The 18,893-nt window shown below is 36.0% G+C and overlaps 1 protein-coding gene across 1 annotated transcript in view; it reads left to right on the forward strand.

Moving 5' to 3' along the window:
* Nucleotides 1–18,893, forward strand: part of LOC106530959 (alpha-2-macroglobulin) — a 61,288-nt gene that overhangs the window by 30,555 nt on the left and 11,840 nt on the right. The window contains exons 21-30 of the mRNA XM_014026695.1: nt 648–774; nt 919–1,040; nt 1,111–1,162; nt 2,868–2,951; nt 3,147–3,323; nt 9,244–9,319; nt 10,578–10,734; nt 10,969–11,043; nt 14,551–14,713; nt 14,799–14,986. Coding sequence (XP_013882149.1) covers nt 648–774; nt 919–1,040; nt 1,111–1,162; nt 2,868–2,951; nt 3,147–3,323; nt 9,244–9,319; nt 10,578–10,734; nt 10,969–11,043; nt 14,551–14,713; nt 14,799–14,986 — 1,221 coding nt within the window. The remainder of the gene's footprint in view (nt 1–647; nt 775–918; nt 1,041–1,110; nt 1,163–2,867; nt 2,952–3,146; nt 3,324–9,243; nt 9,320–10,577; nt 10,735–10,968; nt 11,044–14,550; nt 14,714–14,798; nt 14,987–18,893) is intronic.

Raw genomic sequence — 18,893 nt, forward strand, 5'->3', positions numbered from 1 at the left:
TCAATCAATCAATCAATCAATCAATCAATCAATCAATCAATCAATCAATCAATCAATCAATCAATCAATCAATCAATCAATCAATCAATCAATGACAAGTTGAGGGGACCAGGGCATCTCAATGGTTATTGAATGATGCACAAGAGGAAAACCATCTGGAAATTAAATTATCTCGAGAAAATGGTCCTCGTTATTTCATAATAACAGCATTATATGTTGTTTTCATGAGAAAACTGTGGAAATTAATTATATGTATAAAACGACCGCTCTTGGCTTCCATAATTAGGTATACTTTAAGTCTGCTATTACTCTTTAGACAGCCAAATTCAAGGTGGCTGCCACAATTCATCCACCTAAGTCAACCCAAAAATAGCTGTAACTACAGCTATAATTTATATATATAGAGTTCAAATTTGATGTGGAAGCTGAAAATCAATCACAATAAAAACCCTGAGCTCCACATCTGGTGTTCTTGCGTGGCATTGAATACAAATATTGCTGTCAAGATCTGCCTGAAATGTCAACTTGGTCATTTCTCATCATCAGATGATCTCGGTCTAAAACTCTGAGTTGAAAAGCAAAGCTAGGCGTTTTATAAGCCATAACATTTGTTAATAATACTGTATATATTATTTTCTGTTGAACAGCTGAAAGTGACAGCAGACCCCTCTGCAGATTTCACCCTCACCCCTCTCTCTGGTGACCAGTACACCACCTGTCTGTGTGGCAGTGAGCGCAAGACCCTCAGCTGGACTATGACTCCCACCTCCTTAGGTGAGTCAGATCACAGCAGTGTCAGTTTTAAAAGCTGATGGGCAGAAGTTTATTTCCATCAACACAGTGAGATGCATCTGAAAGACAAAAATGTTTGACAACTTAAGAATTTACAGAATCTAAAGGTGATCTTCATGTTTTTAGGGGTTGTGAATGTGACGGTGACTGCTGAGGCAATTACATCTCATGTCTCTTGTGACAATGAGGTTGTGAGCGTTCCAGAGAGAGGTCGCATTGATGTTGTAACCCGGCCTCTCATCGTAAAGGTTCGTGTCATCATGAGGTTAAAATGACGCTGTAGCCCTCTGTGAACACGATGAAATATTTGTCTTTCAGGCTGAAGGAATTGAAGTGACAAAGACTCACAACTGGCTCCTCTGCCCTGAAGGTTAGTAAGGACCAGGAAAAGACGTTCTTTATTATAAAGAGAGAAAGACTGCACAATGTTAGCAGAAGTTCTAATGCAGCATTTATTGTTTAAATATTAAAAAAAAATCACCAAAACCAGTCCATCTGAACAACTACAGGAAAAACAATACAGAAATGAAATAATACACAATCTTTAATTTCCTGTCAGTGTCAAAAAGACAAGGTATAGACTGAAAAAAGTAGGTAGAAGCCTAAACTTTTTATAACTTCACTTTTTATTCAAAYRTTATCAAAATCAAATCRACATCTTTCTTATAGATTTTATGAAATAAAATTTCCAATGAAATTCTAAACAAATTTGTAACAAAACTCTAGCAGCTGCAAACAATCAGTCAAAACTTAATATATTTCTGTAACAAATATTTTTTTTACATTATTTTAAATTTACTTAGTGAAGAACACAGTTTTAACTCTTCGCAACAATTATTCCAAACACAAATCCCTCTAACAGAAATACAATTATTTTTAATATTTGTCCTAACCTTTGTTTTTCTAAATAAATCTTTCCTTCTGAATTCAGAATTTGTTTCTTTAATTTCGAACCACTTCTGTACACAATGTGGAAGGACTTTAGTATGTGCTTTGTACATTGTCAGTGCTGTTCTAAGTTCTACTAAATCATAAAAATTTAAAGTATCAAATGTGATAAATATGTCATTTGTTGGCTGACAATAATCTAGTGCATTTATAATTTGTATAGCTTTCTTCTGAAGCATATAAATAGGTTTTGTATTGGTTTTATAGGAATTTCCCCAAATTTCCACACAGTAAGTCATGTATTAAACGACAATATAACATATATAATGTTTTTAAATTTAGAAAATGTTTTATTTTATTTAATATTGCAATAGTTTTTGACATTTTAGCTTTTACATTTTCAATATGAGCTTTCCAATGCTTTTTGTAATCAAGTGTCACTAATAATATAATTTCATACATTTTCTATTTCAGTATTATTTATCTTCAGTTTTACATCATTTTTTATTCCTTTATTACTAAATACAATATATTTAGTTTTATTGTGATTTAGTAATAGTTTCTTTTTGTCACACCAATTCTTTATTGCCTTTAATTCTATTTCGGTTGTATTCAGAAGCCGTTCCAAACTATTACCAGAGCAATATAATTTAGTATCATCAGCAAATATGGTGAACGTTAGTAATTTAGATACATTGCAAAGATCATTTATATAAAGTAAAAAAAGTTTTGGACCCAATACCAACCCTTGTGGTACTCCACAGGTTACATTCAGTAAATCAGAATTCACATTATTTATTTGTACACATTGATATATCCAAATAACTTCTTATCCATGAATGGGCTAGTCCTCTCACACCAAATCGTTCCAATTTACTTAACAGTGAGCCATGATCTATGGTATCAAAAGCTTTTTTGAAGTCTATAAACACTCCATCAGTAAACTCCTTTTTATCAATTGTGTTTGTTACATCTTTTGTAGTTCAGTATGTTTCATGTTAAAATGAGTATTTCACCATGTGTTCAATGGGAACTTCAGTACATTTGATCAAACTATTGTCAGAACTTATCAAAAGACTGCTTGATGTTCTGGGTCCCTTCATGACTCATTGACACTCTGTACTTTAAAAAAATTACTTCTTTAGGTTTGTCTCATTATGAATATTTGTGTTCCGCTCTGTTGACAGGAAAAGCTTTGACAGAGAAAACAGAGCTGCTCCTTCCTGAAAATGTGATTAGTGGATCTACTCGTGCATCAGCATCGGTCCTGGGTAAACTTATTTCATTTGAGAAAAGAGCAAAATGACTTTTAACAAATTAAATTAGCTTCTTTCCTTAAGCCATACCACAATATTTTAGTAATCTTCCTGACATATTTTATACCACATTTTGGGAGGTTTTATTTGTACATACCCCATGTCTGTCAAATCCATGCTTTGTTGGAGTGAATCTACGTTTTTGTGCAGGTGACATTCTGGGCCGAGCCCTGAAGAACCTGGATGGACTGCTGCAGATGCCGTACGGATGTGGAGAGCAGAACATGGCTCTATTGGCTCCTAACATCTACATTCTTGAATATCTACAGAGTACACAGCAGCTGACTCCTGCCATTAAAGAAAAGGCCTTTAACTTCTTAACCAGTGGTAAGTCTCCTTCAGTTTTAGAACATGGCTTAAAAATGTACGAGCATACGTCTAAAGTGGGTAAATATGAATTATCATGAAGTTAGAATTTAGAAATATTTAAATTTCAGGAAGACGGACTCACACCGGACTGTGTGTGTGTGTGTGTGTGTGTGTGTGTGTGTGTGTGTGTGTGTGTGTGTGTGTGTGTGTGTGTGTGTGTGTGTGTGTGTGTGTGTGTGTGTGTGTGTGTGTGTGTGTGTGTGTGTGTGTGTGTGTGCAGAACTGAGGGCTGTGCACCCCAGTGGGGCTCCAGTGCACACACGTTTGCGTGGGTGTGTTGGGGGGGTTGCAAACATAATCAAGTTGAATTAAAGTTGATACTCATTTACTGTTTATTGACAGATTAATATGATAACGTGTTATTGTGAATATGTGATTATGAGAATGGTTTATCAGTGATAAATAAAATGAGATTATGATAGAAAATGACAGAAATTAATACTGTCATGATGTATTAAATCTGATGTAATTGATCCAAAGATGCAAAATGGATATGAGCCTAAAATTACTTTGAGCATAAAACAAAACATAGAATGTATTTTGAGGCAAAAGGATTTTTTATAGGTGTTATTTTAGAGGTGTAGGATTAAACTATGGTGCATAACTAAAGTCAGATTGAGGTTGGGGAACTTTTAAGATTTACCAAAAGGCTTATTGGAAGATGGGACCAATAGTTGCTCTGAGCAGCTTTGTCTCCAGTAAAGAGATGCTTTGCACTACAGAGTTGATGTTAAGGTGCATTTAACACACAGCCAGAGGAACAAAGCCTCACACACAGGAGCTGCAACCTATCCAAATATAAAGCAGTCTACCAGGCCCATAAATCAGTGCTGCGCACAAAAACCTCACGCCCTTTTCCACGCAAAACTCCAGATTTATCAAAACTGAACTGAACGTGGAAATGTGCACAGCCCCACACCAACTCCAGGGCTGGTGTCACACGTTTCTGTGGTTCTGGTTCCACTGGAGACACTTAGAGGTGATTCTGAGAAACTGTTCATGATGTGAAAATGATTATTGTTCACACCAGGCACACATGATTAACAATTATGGAGAATTTAATAAATAGCATATTAGCAGAGAATGTGTTTATACATAGAGAATTTTTGGTTCATGATGACAACTCACCAGTAGAGATGTGACATTCGCGAATGATCGGCTCCAACGGCTCTTTACAACGAACGATAGGAGCCGAATCGCGAGCAATAATGAGCTATTTGTAGTTTTACTTCTTTTATCCCTCATGTAATCTTTATTTTTTCAAACTTAAATCGCTCCCACTTTGCTTTTTCACAGAAAACAGGCAGAGTTGTGGAGTACAGAAGCTCAAGGTGAAAGGGTGAGGGGGGTTTCCGCTTAACAAAACACATGGTTCCACCCACGTGATGGGATGATGTCATTACGTACGGCTACGTGATGACGTATTTCCCTATGTGATGACGTAATATGCTCAAAATCGAACGGCTCTTTTGAACAGCTCTATGAGACAAATGGCTCCCCAAGATCCGGATCCCTTCAAAGAGCCATTTATCCCATCTCTACTCACCAGCTGTTTTCAGCTTCTAACAATAATCATTTTTCATTTGCTTGGCACTGCGGCGCTGTGGGAGCGCAACACAGCGACGAGGAGCCTTGCGCTGTGCGTGCAGCGCTCCTGCTGTGAGCTCTGAACATGTTCAGAAACACAAACACATTTAACCTATAAGTCTGGGATGATATGGAGCATGTAGACAGAGCTGCTAACCTAATGGTGCTAGGTCTGTGTCATCACTGGGCTGGCTGACTTGAGTCAAGGTGACCTCGGCCCCTCCATCACAGAAAATATTTGTTAATTTAACTCATTAGGCTGCATTTTGCACAAACCTTTTTCTTTTCCCCTCTTAGTTTCTCTGCTCCACCAAACCCCTGCTGCTTTCTTTCAAACATGTTTGCTGATTTAACCCGCCAGGCATTCATTTGTAATACAATACAAAATTAACAAAGTTCAAAAAAACATACAATCAAAATGAAATCAAATAAAGGATGCAGAAGAAGAATAAATCTTTTAATATCTGCCCCTTTTTATTCCCAAAAAATATGTTCAAAAGAAAAGTAAAATACAATAAAAATTCAAAACAACTTAAAACACTTAAAAATGAATTAAAAACAAAAATTAAGACACCAACTCATACAACAATTAGCATGAATTCACTTATAATTCTACATATTTCTTCAGAATGCTAGATTTTATCATTCAGTTCAATATATTGATTTGATTTGATTTATTTGTTTAACAGGAAAATATTATTAAAAATCAAGCCTGACTCTGCATAATTGCTGTTTTACAGCAGGTTCCTGTTCTTCAGCACATAAAACACTCAGAATTACAGCATCACAATCACATCATTATACACCATAGACACAAAGACAAACAAGCATACCAAATTTCAGGAAGGCAGCATTTGCAAAATAGGACGTCTAAATATGAACACAACAAAAAGTGTCCAGCAGATGGCAGACAAGATTCTTCTTAAAGGGCTGTAGTTTTGAAATGGACTTTATATATTGAGGAATGTCATTCGATGCTTTAGTATAAACATAGAAGAAAGACCTCTGGCTGTAAAAGTTTTTAAAAGTTGGTAATATCAGTTGTCCCTTTCTAACAGATCTAGTTGAATGATCACTTCCAGAATTTGATTTGGGCAACAATGCACAGAGAGTTCCATAATTGGCACCTTGGAAGATCTGAAAATATAAATTAATACCACTATACAAAACATAATTCTGAAAAGTCAAGGCATCAGACAATGAAAGAACTGTACAGTGATGAGTCCAACCAGGAAGTTTTTTATGAATTTTGTAGGCACTGTTGTAGAGCCTAACTATGGGTTCTAAGATTTCATTTGTTGTAAGAGACCAAACAGGTAAACAGTACGACATGGTTGAGAGTATAATGGCATGAAGATAGATATTTGAAACAGAAGATGTCAGATTGGATCTAATTTTTGAATAAACGTATAATTTCTGTTTCAACTTAGTGGTTAAGACTTGTACATGATCACGATAAGTCAAATGAGAATCCAAAGTAATTCCAAGATATTTGTAGGTAGTGACAATATCAAGGGGTTTGTTTAAAAAAGTGAGTTGATTTGTTATATTGAAATGTCTCCTGGGTGAGGAAAAATACATGCACACAGTTTTTTTAACATTAATTGACAAAAGATTATCTTGAAGCCAACCATGAAATGTCTGAAGATCTGCTTGTAACTGACTATTAATAGATTCAATATTGAAATCAGACAAAAAAAGAACAGTATCATCAGCATACATTAAAATATTTGAATACTTCAATATTTTTGGAAGGTCATTTATGTATAATAGGAAAAGCAATGGGCCCAGTATGCTACCCTGCGGAACTCCCACGGAACAGGGCAGAGACCCGAACACAGAGCTTCCATGTTTCACAAACTGACACCTGTCAGTCAAATAAGAGGAAAACATTTGTATTRCAGATGATGAAAGTTGAAAAGAAATCAACTTTTGTAAGAGAGTATAATGATCAACTGTGTCAAACGCTTTACGAAAATCAATATATACAGCACCAGTTACTGGACCTTTGTTCAAAGCAGCACGTATTTGTTCAGTGAATAAAATTAATGCAGACATGGTTGACCTTGACATGCGGAAACCATGTTGGCTATTGCTTAGCATATTATTAGCTTCTAGATGCTGAAGTAGTTGATTAAATAATGTTTTTCAAGTAACTTAGAAAAAATAGTTTGAACAGAAATTGGCCGATAGTTTGAAACTTCTGTTGGATCAGCAGATTTAAAAATGGGAGTAATCTGAGCAAACTTCCAGGCATCAGGGAAAATAGACTACACAATACATAAATTAAGCAAATGATGAAACAATGATAAAAAAGTGTCAGTATATACAAAGATCTGTCATTTTTAACCTCATCTTCCAGGCTGTTCCATAATCTTATTCCCTGGATTTAAGTGGATCTCTCCTTCAGGCTCGTACACAAAACAGGGTTTCATAAACATTTCTATTCCTTTGATATAATAACAGCTCTGTCTTTTAACAAAATTTACCTGAATGTTGGAAGGTAACACACCTTTATGAGCTCTGTACATTAACAGTAAAATATTGTAATCAACCAAATCATATAATTTTAATAATTCCAATTCATGAAACAATATATTAGATGGATGACTGTAATTTTTTCTAGTAATAACTCTTATAGCTCTGTTCTATAAAATAAAAATAGGATTTGTGATAGTTTTACAAGCTTTACCACAGACTTCAATACAGTAAATTAAATGTGGAACAGTTATAGTGTTATACAACATAAACAGTGATTTATTATTGAACAGTTCTCTCACTTTGTACAGGACTCCAATTGATTTGGCCATTTTTGTTCTTAAACCAATTATATGATTTTCCATGTCAGTTCTTCATCAATAATGACAATAATGACAGGGTCAACTTTTTTCTCTTTTTTTATTTGGGAGGGGGTGCACACCAGGCTCTGTCTGCAGCTTCTCCTGCTCCACAGAGCTGCTGTTTACAGGTAGAGGGAAGGTTGGTGCAAAAATACAGACTGAATAATAACCTGGCATGTCCTTGTGTGTAACAGCACGGGTTTCGGTGAAAACATGGACTAGATGTCAATCAATACATGTGTTTTTATAATAAAAAACTGGACCGGAGTTGAGTTTTTGGTGTTAGTCAGTTCTCAGCATGAGACATAGGGAGTGTGGCATGAGAGTGTGTGTAGACCCTCAGATGCACGAGTCTCATGCCCAAAATGTGAGAGTTGGCAGTCTTGGGCTGCACCAGGTGTGCACCCAGTAACAGCAGCTTCACACATACACAAAGACACACAGTCACTCGTTTTTTTTTACATATGACAAACACATTTTTACTCTGTTACTTACTTATGAATTTTTCTCATTCACATATTTGTGACCCGTCACATCGAAATGAGGATTAAGTCCAAAATTGTATAAGGAGAAAAAGGCAAATATAGTGTTTTGACTAAAATATTGACAAAAATTGCATTTTGTCAAAAAATAATGAATAAAAACCTTATTAATGTATCATTTGAATGAACTGTCTGAAATGTAATCATAAAACGAAATTTTGAAGCACTTTTTGAACAGTAGCAACAAAAAAACTGATTTTGAGGAAAAACACCTTAAAATGTTGAGATTTTCTCTGTGAGTTAGTAAAGTTTGTTTCTTTTTATCTGGTAAATCTCAATATTCAAATATAATTTGAGGTTTCCTCTTTATAAGGACATCAAAAACTCCTCATTAAAATGACATAAAATCAGGATTCAGACCAAATATTTATGTATTATTGTAACCAACAAGACAAATTAAGTCATATATATGGATTTAATTATGACATCAGGATGATCCAGGTATCAAAATGTAGCTTTTAAAGACAAGAATCTGAAAATGTAATTAGGTCATTTTGACCTAATTTGACTTAATCCTCATTTTGACATGATGGGTCACATTTAATCAATTATTTTCCTGAATCTAGAAATCATTTCTGATCACGCAGGTATCACTCAAACATGTCCTTCACACATGCAGGAAGTAATTTTCATCTGTTTAACATACTGTGTGTTAATGAAGGCGTGTCAGGGAGGTGTCTCACGTGCGCTCAGTTCCACATTGATTATGATGTTCAAAAGAAATGTGAGTGGACTCCAGGGTACGCAGAGTTTGATACATCTGGATTTTTTTTGTGCATATGCCATTTTCTTGATATGACCGTATGCCACTTTTCAGTAAGAAATCCACTCAAATCTTTGTACATGAGGCCCAAGAACTAGTCATATGTGTACCACATCTTGTTCAAACCTGTTTCTAATCTTTGGCAGGGTACCAGAGACAGCTGAACTACAAAGACCATGATGGTGCATACAGCACGTTTGGAACAGGACCAGGAAACACTTGGTGAGGACATGCTGCTTAGAATTATTCAGACTGAACCATTTACCTTTAAAAAATGGTGTGTAAATCTTTAGCCATCTGTCAAATGAACAAAGGATTTAGTCACCAAGTGGGGATGTAGAGATACGGGCAACTATAGTGCACTGGTTAAAAAATGTGTGATAATTTCAGTTTGTCAAAAAACAATTAATCTTATCGAGACATTGGCGGTGAGACTGGACCCAAGATACAGACTCGACACAAGGAAATCAAAATAAAAATATATATTTTCTTAAATAAAAGGCAGACATGGCCGCGAAACACGGGAAGGCAACCAGATCAGAACCAAACAATGAACGGACGAGAAAGTGGTGAAAAGAGACATGAGCAACACCTGGGCTGGGAGCAGATTACTAATTACAGACAGGTGAGGGAGGTGGAGAGGACAGAGCTGACGGAGGAGAAGATGATGATGAGAGCACAGAACACAAGAGATCGTGGGTCCCTTCAATGAGATGTCTGAAATTTAATCCTAAAGAATATTTTGAAGCACTTTCCTCAGCAGAACCAACAAATTACATGATTTTGAGCATCAAGAATTCCTCATTGGATTACTGAAAGATTTCAAACTGATTTTCCAGGAGACATTTTAAATACAAGGCAAATCAAGCCACATCTCTGGCACCCCTCATAATATCAGGATGAGCTAAGCATCAAAATTATCTTCAAAAGACTGAAATGTGAAAATGAGCTTAATTTCTTTTGAACAAATCTGACTGAATCCTCAGTTTAATGTGACAGGTCACATTAAATAACTCAATAATCACTATTATTACCTCCGCCAAGGGTGACGTAATGTTTTCGGTTGCGTATGTCTGTTCGCATGTCTGTCAATCTGTTGTTCTGTCTGTGGACAACATTACTCAAAAACTTGTGTACTGATTGTCATGACATTTTTACCACATGTGGGTACTGGGCCAAGGAACACACCTTTAAATTTTGGTGATGTTCCCGATCACAATGCGGATACAAGAATTTTTTTCTTTTAACACTCTGAGATTGGCAAAGCTGTGATGCTTTCACAGGGCGTGGGTTTCAAAGTGTCCAGCAGGTGGCACTGTAGTATTGGTGTGCCCTTTTGTAACTCTATTACAGGATGGGGGAAATTGGTCTTGGTGGAGGTTTGCACTCTCCGAGTGCTTCTAGTTACAGTATATTCATATTATTCTCTTCAGAATTGTTTGTTTCAGTCGTAATCATTAAATTTGCATGTTTTCCTCAGGCTGACGGCTTTTGTACTGAGATCGTTTTATAAAGCTCAAACATTTGTTTACATCGACCCAACAAAGATTGAAGAATCAAAGACTTGGTTGGTGAACAAACAACGTAAAAACGGCTCTTTTGAACAGTCAGGAAAGCTCTTTAACAACAAAATGAAGGTAAGTTGATCACTGAGTTTGAATAACACACATTACAACAAAAATAAATTACAAATATTCCCTGTCAAGTTCACATTACACAAGTTTTAACAAGATTCCTCCATGTACAACTTTAAAGTTTCACACATTTATTTTTAAAATTTATTTTTGTTGCAGTTTTTCTAATATTTACTATTCTTTAGTTACCTGTCTGAAAGGTGGCCATGAACTGATGCAGATAATTTCTCTCTACAGGGTGGAGTGTCTGATGAAGTGACACTAAGTGCTTACATAACTGCTGCCTTCTTGGAAATGAAAATGCCCACAGATGTAAGTTGATTAGAAAATGAATCACTTTCTGTCAGGCAGTTTATTATACAGATATATTGTACAAAGAAATGTTTAGTAATTGTTTTCTATGTCTATTTTCTAATGCTGGTGACCTACAAAGATAATGATTTAAAACAGACTGATTTATTGTAAAGCCTCCAGTTACCTTTCACAAACCAAAAACATGCATCTTTGGTTCACTGGTACACTATACACCTCAAACAAATGCTTAAGTAATTTGTTTTAACCTGTAATGGAAAATATTCCAGGCAAGGCAGAAATACGTGAAATAAACAAGGTGAACTTGCATGGCTTTGGTCTCAAATGTTTTAATAAGAGTTGCATATATGCAAGAGAGGTGAATGAAAACCGGGCAGAGATGAATTATCCAGCTCTGTCAAGTTCGCACTAAAAGCAGAAACAGGAAACAGACAATAATTATAAACATCTGGTGGAATTTGTAGCAGCCAATAAGAGCATGCTAAATAGAAGGAAGATGTATGAATGACCAATCAAAGATTTACAAGTTATATAGGCAAAATGAAATGAGAACAAGGTTGCAGACGTGCATACAGCGTTGTTAAGAATCACGAGAACAGATTATACACTGGGCAGTTATCTATGAGATACAGAAAAGAAACAAGTCAAGGTGATATGCAGTTATTCAGAGATACAGTATATAATACTTCCACCACACTCCCTCCTCTTGATTAGTCACTAATCAATTAAAATAGGGAAGAAACAATTATATATCCATAAGTAACCATAACTGCAACAACACCAATGTAAAAGGAACAAGTGCAATGTAAAAACAGTGCAAACAGGCTTAAAGAGTCAAACACGTCAAAATTTAAAAAACTTAAGTGGTCCAAAAATGGCAAAGTATCAGAAACTTAAGCTCCGCCCCCAGCAAATTTGATAGTATTAGCCTCTTATGTTCCATCAGAATCTTATCTCGGATAAAGTGTTAACTTAATAACAACTAGTTGTCAATAAATGAACCTTAAGTAATGCAAATTAGGACAAGGCAAGTTGAAGAAATACTGAAGGCATTTACTTCCAGAAGAATAGATTGAACAAATCTAACAGCAAAGTAACAAATGAAGACCACAAAACTTTATGAATAAATGAATAAATGTCATTAAAACATTCAAAATTAAGTTTCCACCCCATCCAGATAAACTTTATTCCACCCCAAACAATCTAAAATCATAAAAAACAAAATTCAAAACCTAAAATATCATAGCAAATGCAAAATCAGACAACTAAGTAGCTAAAAAGAAAAAAAAACATAAAATGAAAATTAAAAATCATTTTAATCAAAACCACAGAGTCCATAAGGCATGAACTCAAATCGTTAATCACTGGCACTGGAAATGTTTAGTAATTGTTTCATTTGTCTATTTTCTTATGCTGGTGACCTACAAATGTAATGATTTAAAATAGACCTATTTATTGTAAAGCCTCCAGTTACCTTTCACAAACCAAAAACACACATCTTTGGTTCACTGGTACACTATACACCTCAAACAAATGCTTAAGTAATTTGTTTTAACCAAAAACATGTTCAAGTCAGTGTGAATTGACTTGAACATTCGACATGTATTTAAAGATGACATTATCTATTTCATTGTTGGGTCACTGAACCGTTTGGGGGATGTTAGATGTAGAGTCAAGAAGAACCAAAGTCATAAATCTCAGTGATTTTGTAGATGTTTTTACAAAAAGAGAGTGGAACACACCATATAGAGCAGAGAAAAACAAGGTTGTGATCTCAATTTCCCAGAGGAGGTCTTGCATTGGAGATATATGAATCCTTAACATTTGTGTAAAACAAATCCAATGTCTTGTTTTCTCTGGTAGAGCAGCTGACAAACTGTTGAAACATTGGCAGTGTAGCAGAGAATGAGGCATGATTAAAATCACCAGATATTGCCAAAAATGCATTGGGGTGTTGTGTCTGTATCTTAACAAAAATGTAACTGATGATACATTGTTAGCAACAGCTTAGCACGGAATGTAAACAGTTGCCAAAATAACACTAAAAAGTATAGATGAAAGCTTACCGCCGAGAATTCAATGTCTGGACTGCAATGATGACACTTCACAGTATTATTTCCTGGATGACACCATCTGTTGTTGACAAGCACTGCTAATCCCACTCCTTTCTTCTTCCTGCTGCTTTTTAAATCTCTGCTCGTATAGTCAGGAAACCTGTCAGAGAAACGTTAGAGATGGGGATATGATCCTTCAGCCTTGTCTTAGAGAAACACATAATATTATACATTAATTATACTATACCTATACTTTTGTTGAGTCCTTGTCAGGGCTTGAAGTTCATCTTACTTGTTAGCTAACAATCTCACAGCGGCACAATTCTAGAATAAAAAAATAAATAAAAATGTCATGAATGAATCTATTTCACTTGATTTACAGAAGAATACTCATATCAAGTGTTTACTTATGTAGGTAAAAGTAAATGTTCAACARCCTGTTAAAATAGACCAGAATGAAGGAAATGGGATTTACTTCACCCAAAATTATCTGAGGGGAAAATTAAAAACACATTAAAACTGACTGTTGTGGAATTCCAATTTGTTATTTGTCTACAGACGTCAACATCATGATATTACCTGTAAAATAAACAGAACCATATCTGTTGGCAACTCATTAACTCTTATATTGCTAAAGTTCTCAAACTGCCATTTTACAATAACTTTACAATAAATTTCTAAAATGATGTAATGAGTTTTATTTCTGGTGTGCCACCTTAAGATTTTTAATGGGCTTCCCATGGCCCCCATAAAAAAATTCTGGAGGCACCACTGAATCTAAGTGTGGAGCACTGATCACTCAGAGATGAAGAGATGAAGCGAAACACCACACCCTCCGCGAGTACCCAAAGTACGACTATAACTCAGCCTTAAAGGCCACTTTAAGACCACTTTAAACGTGGTCAGATTCAGGGCTGTGAAAAAATGGGTTCGCAAAAAATTTTTGGAAATTTTGGACAGGGCAAAGGTTTGTATGTATGATGTCACAAATTCAATATCATTGTAAGCATGCTAACTCACAACTATTTACATACACCAGTTGTTATCCAAATGTAGAGATTTTTGTCTTCTTTCACCTCAGTGACCTCACATGGCTTTAAAACCTATGCTTTTTATTCCCAAATCTCTCAAAGTGCACACCCAAATTTCCACAGATTTTTTTGTTATATTTTAGCACAAATTTCTCTTCAAAATTAAAACTGAAGGGTCTTTATAACCTTCCCAAACCTCCTACATAAAACACTGACGGCTGTGTTTTCTTTTGGCTGTCTGACACAACTTCCCTCAGATATCATTTGATTTGGCATTTGTTTTTACGACACATGCTCTTCCTGACAGACAACAGTCTTTGGACACAAATTCTGTGATGTGTTAGAAAATTAAGATACAGCTAGAATAACCATTTCTGCAAAAATATAAGAAAATATTTGATTTACTGTTTATTCTGTTAAAGGATCCTGTAATGGCCAAAAGTCTGTCGTGGCTCAAAGGCTCCATCAATGACTTCAGCAACACCTACACTACAGCTCTGCTGGCGTATGTCTTCTCTCTGGCAGGGGACATGGAGACCAGTGATCACCTTCTGCAACATCTTGACTCAGTTGCAGTTAAACAAGGTGAGCCATCTTTGTGACGGGGATGATTTAGAGTTCATTATAACAAATAAGATCATCTGTGGTGTTTATGAACGGCTGTTCTTAGGGGGTTCAACCCACTGGTCTCAGACAGCATCAGAAACATCCGCCTCTCTGTCTGTGGAGATCAGCTCCTATGTGATGATGGCCAAACTCACTCAGTCCCACTCTGCTGAAGACCTGGGCTATGCCTCCAGCATTGTTCGGTGGCTGACGAGTCAGCAGAACTATTATGGAGGCTTCTCTTCTACTCAGGTACAACAGTCAAGTTTCATCTTTATAAGAAGATTGATGTAAATTATTGAGTTTGTTTTTACATATTTAACACTTGCTGGTAAAGTGTGTGCATGTGTGTGTGTGTGTGTGTTCTGACATTTATATGGTAAATGGACTGTACTTGTTGTACCTTTCTACCCAACCAGGACACGCAAACCTCTTCATACTACAATCTGATCCTCATTTATCCATTCACACAGCACTCTATTAGGTCTCTACAAAGCTAACATGTACAATCATCTTTGGAGACTAATCAGTGCCAATCACATTCATACACTGATGGGACACATCAGAGGCATTAGGGGTGAAGTATCTTGCCCAAGGACACAACAACTGTGACAGCTGGACGGGGGATCGAACCGGTGACCTTCTGGTTCAAGGACGACTCCCCTAACCACTCTGCCACAGCTGCCCATTTACTGCATTCTGTCTTGACCTAATTAAATTGTGAATGAATGAATCATGAATGAATTCATTTTTGGGGATAGCTGTGTTCAGTTTGACCAGCCTGATTACTGCAAGACTTGTAGAGTCAATAAATCACTTCATTAGACCCATTATCTACAAATGAAGAAAACATGGAACAGCAGTGGACCTTCCTTCACCAGTCAACCAAAATGATTCCAAACGTTCAATGATGACTTATTCATTCAGGAAGTCCCAGAAGAATCCAGAAGACAATCTAATGTTCTTAAGACCTCACTCGCTGCATTTCCATTGCAAATGTGCGCGAAACTTTGTCGATATTTTGTTAATGTCGAAAAACACAGTTTCGCAACTGCAGTGTTTCCAGTAAGTAAGAAATGCTATTAAAGTAACGCGTTGTAAGAAATACATATTCAATATTGACTGAAGTCAGATTAAAACACAATAGTTAAATAAATTGATTTGCAAAAGGAATAAGGTCAAACAACACCAGAATTCTGGATCTGAGTGAGGTTTATTTGTCACCGGACTGACAAGCCAAACCACACCGAATGAAAGACAGGAAGTTCCCTTTTATAAACACGATTCTTCAATGCCTGAGTTCGCCCCCTGCTGACCTACGGCTGAATCACAGGCATTCAGACAAAGACCTCAAACTAATGTTTTAAAACGGTTCACTTATGTGTTGTATATAATTCAGACATGTATCTACTCTATTTCAATCAACACATAAAAGATCAAACATTGTACAAGTATTATAAAAAGCAACCCTAATACTCTGGTGTTGTTTTCTAACATCAGTACTAATCTATAAATAACTATAAATTTCTTCAGCGTGAATACGTTTGTTCACATGATAAGTCATTACAAACATGGCGGCGATGGATGTAAACACATAGCATGTTGCTACCACGACACTAGCGCTTATCATCAGAGGAGACGTCGGCGTCTTTTATCGAGGCTTTCCAGAGACAAGTCCCTACTTGGGAGCGACTACGTATGCTGTGTTTTTGGGAAATTGTAGTCGCTGAGTTTACTATTTTATACTACTTCTGTGATATTACTACTACTTCTACTTCCTGTTATCTTCTTCATCATCGTCTTTTTCACCAGTAGAAACAGCCGGTTGTTGATCACGTGACTCCTGTGATGTGAAAAAATTGTTTCTATTGTAGTTTTGTGAAAAACACCAATTTCTATACGGCTGAAAAACCACCTCATCCTAGAGCAAAAATATTTTGTCGAAAAACATGTTTCCATTGAGCAAATTTATTTTCGAAATTCTAATTTGCGCATTTTCATGGTCAATGGAAACGCAGCTAGTGCCTCAGTTGAATGTCAGAGTTCATGATTTAACAATAAGAGACCAAGTGTAAAAATTAGCCTCCATGTACATAAGAACACAAATTTTTCTCTCACATTTGCCAAAAAACATCCTGATGATCCTGAAGACTTCTGGGATAATTTTTTTTGTAGAACGTTATAGCAGGTGCTATTAAGTTGTTGCCTGTGATATGATGGTTTGCTGCTTCAGGACATGGACAACTTTTTGTAGTTCAGTGGTTCTCAATTCTGGTTCTTGTGACCCACTACCCTGCATGTTTTAGTTTTTACCTGCTTTGGAACACCTGACTTAAAGATTGTCAGACTTCTGCAGAGTTTAAAGACATGCTGAAGAGCCAGGAAACAACTAAAACGTGCAGGGTAGTGGGTCACGAGTATCAGAACTGAGAACCACTGCTGTAGTTGATGTAAACGTGAATTTTACTCTGTTAGAATGTCTGACCACCAGCCTGGGATTTTAGGCTCAAGAACACTTACTGTAGGTACTGAAGCAGGAGGATTACCTGAAGCAGCAACATTTCTCCACAGTCATGGTAAAGACTGACTCACTCACTCCATCCATCCATCCATCCATCCATCCATCCATCCATCCATCCATCCATCCATCCATCCATCCATCCATCCATCCATCCATACAATTTTCATAATCATGAAAATAAAGAACACTTTTTGAAAAAGGTGTGTCCAAACTTTTGGTCTGTACTGTACATACTTCTAATGTTACAACTTTGTGGTGCACGCATCATCAGGGTGCTGAGGATAACATGGCCCAAGGTGGACATGCATAAATGGGCTTGGACCCTGGTCATAACTGCTTCGCAGTTCTAGTCATATTTGTTTTTATTGTTCTTGTGTTCTTGCATTTTGTTTTGTCTTTTTATTAGTTGTAATATGTGAAGCACTTTGGCCAACAGCAGTTGTTTTAAGTGTTCTATATGAACAAAGTTGAATTGACGTGACAAGACCTCAAAGAACTCCTTCCACATCCAAGCTTTTTCATCAGCAACAGCCATGGCTGCAACCTGCTTGGCCTGTTGATATTCCTCAGCTGTCGCCAGCATCCTATCATCCAACAAAGCTCAATAAGACTCCTTCTGCAGATTGATAGCATAAGTAAGGGTGTCCATCACCAAGTCTGTATAGACACTGTAAGAGGCACCAGTAACCTGGCGACCACAGCTGACCTAACCTAACCCTAACCCACCTCCACAATGGAGGCTGGGAAAATGGCCCCCTCAGACTCAATGTCCCCTCCCTGAACTGGTGAGCCCAACTATATCTAGTCGGTACCTCTCAACCTCATGCACCAGCTTTACCCTTTTCCTGTCCAGAGGGGTAACATCCCATGTCCTAAGAACCAGATTTGGTAAACCAGGGTCAGAGAACCATGGTTATGGGGTGCCGTAAAGTTACACAGTCAAAAATTACCAATTGTTTTTTTAGCCTTTTATAAGAAAAAAAAGAACAGATTTATTTTTCAAACTCAGTTTTTCACCACATGATACATACACTTATAAACGTCATAGTTTATAAACTAAATATTTAACTTACAAATTAAATATTTAGTTAACAAGCTAAATATTTAACTTGTGATTTAAATATTTAGTTTTGAGCTAAATGTTTAGCTTGCAACTTAAATATTTAGCTAACTACCTAAATATTTAACTTAAATATTTAGCTGGCCACCTAAATTTTTAAGTTAAATATTTAACTTGCTAGCTAAATATTTAAGTTGCCAGTAAAATATTTAGCTCAAGACTAAATATTTAAGTCACAAGTTAAATATTTAGCTTGTGACTTAAGTATTTAGTTTTGAGCTAAATAATTAGTTTGATACTCAAATATTAGCTAGCTACCTTAATATTTAGGTTACAACTTAAATATTTAGCTAGCTACATAAATATTTAACTTGCTAGCTAAATATTTAAGTTGCAATCTAAATATTTAGGCACTTAGCTAAACATTTAAGTTGCAAGCTAAATATTTAGCGCAAAACTAAATATTTAAATCACAAGTTAAATATTTAGCTTGTTAACTAAATATTTAATTTGTAAGTTAAATATTTAGCTTGTTAAATAAATATTTAATTTGTAAGTTAAATATTTAGTTTATAAAC

This window comes from Austrofundulus limnaeus, unplaced genomic scaffold (assembly GCF_001266775.1).
Source record: "Austrofundulus limnaeus strain Quisiro unplaced genomic scaffold, Austrofundulus_limnaeus-1.0 Scaffold582, whole genome shotgun sequence".
In the NCBI taxonomy this organism is placed as follows: domain Eukaryota; kingdom Metazoa; phylum Chordata; class Actinopteri; order Cyprinodontiformes; family Rivulidae; genus Austrofundulus; species Austrofundulus limnaeus.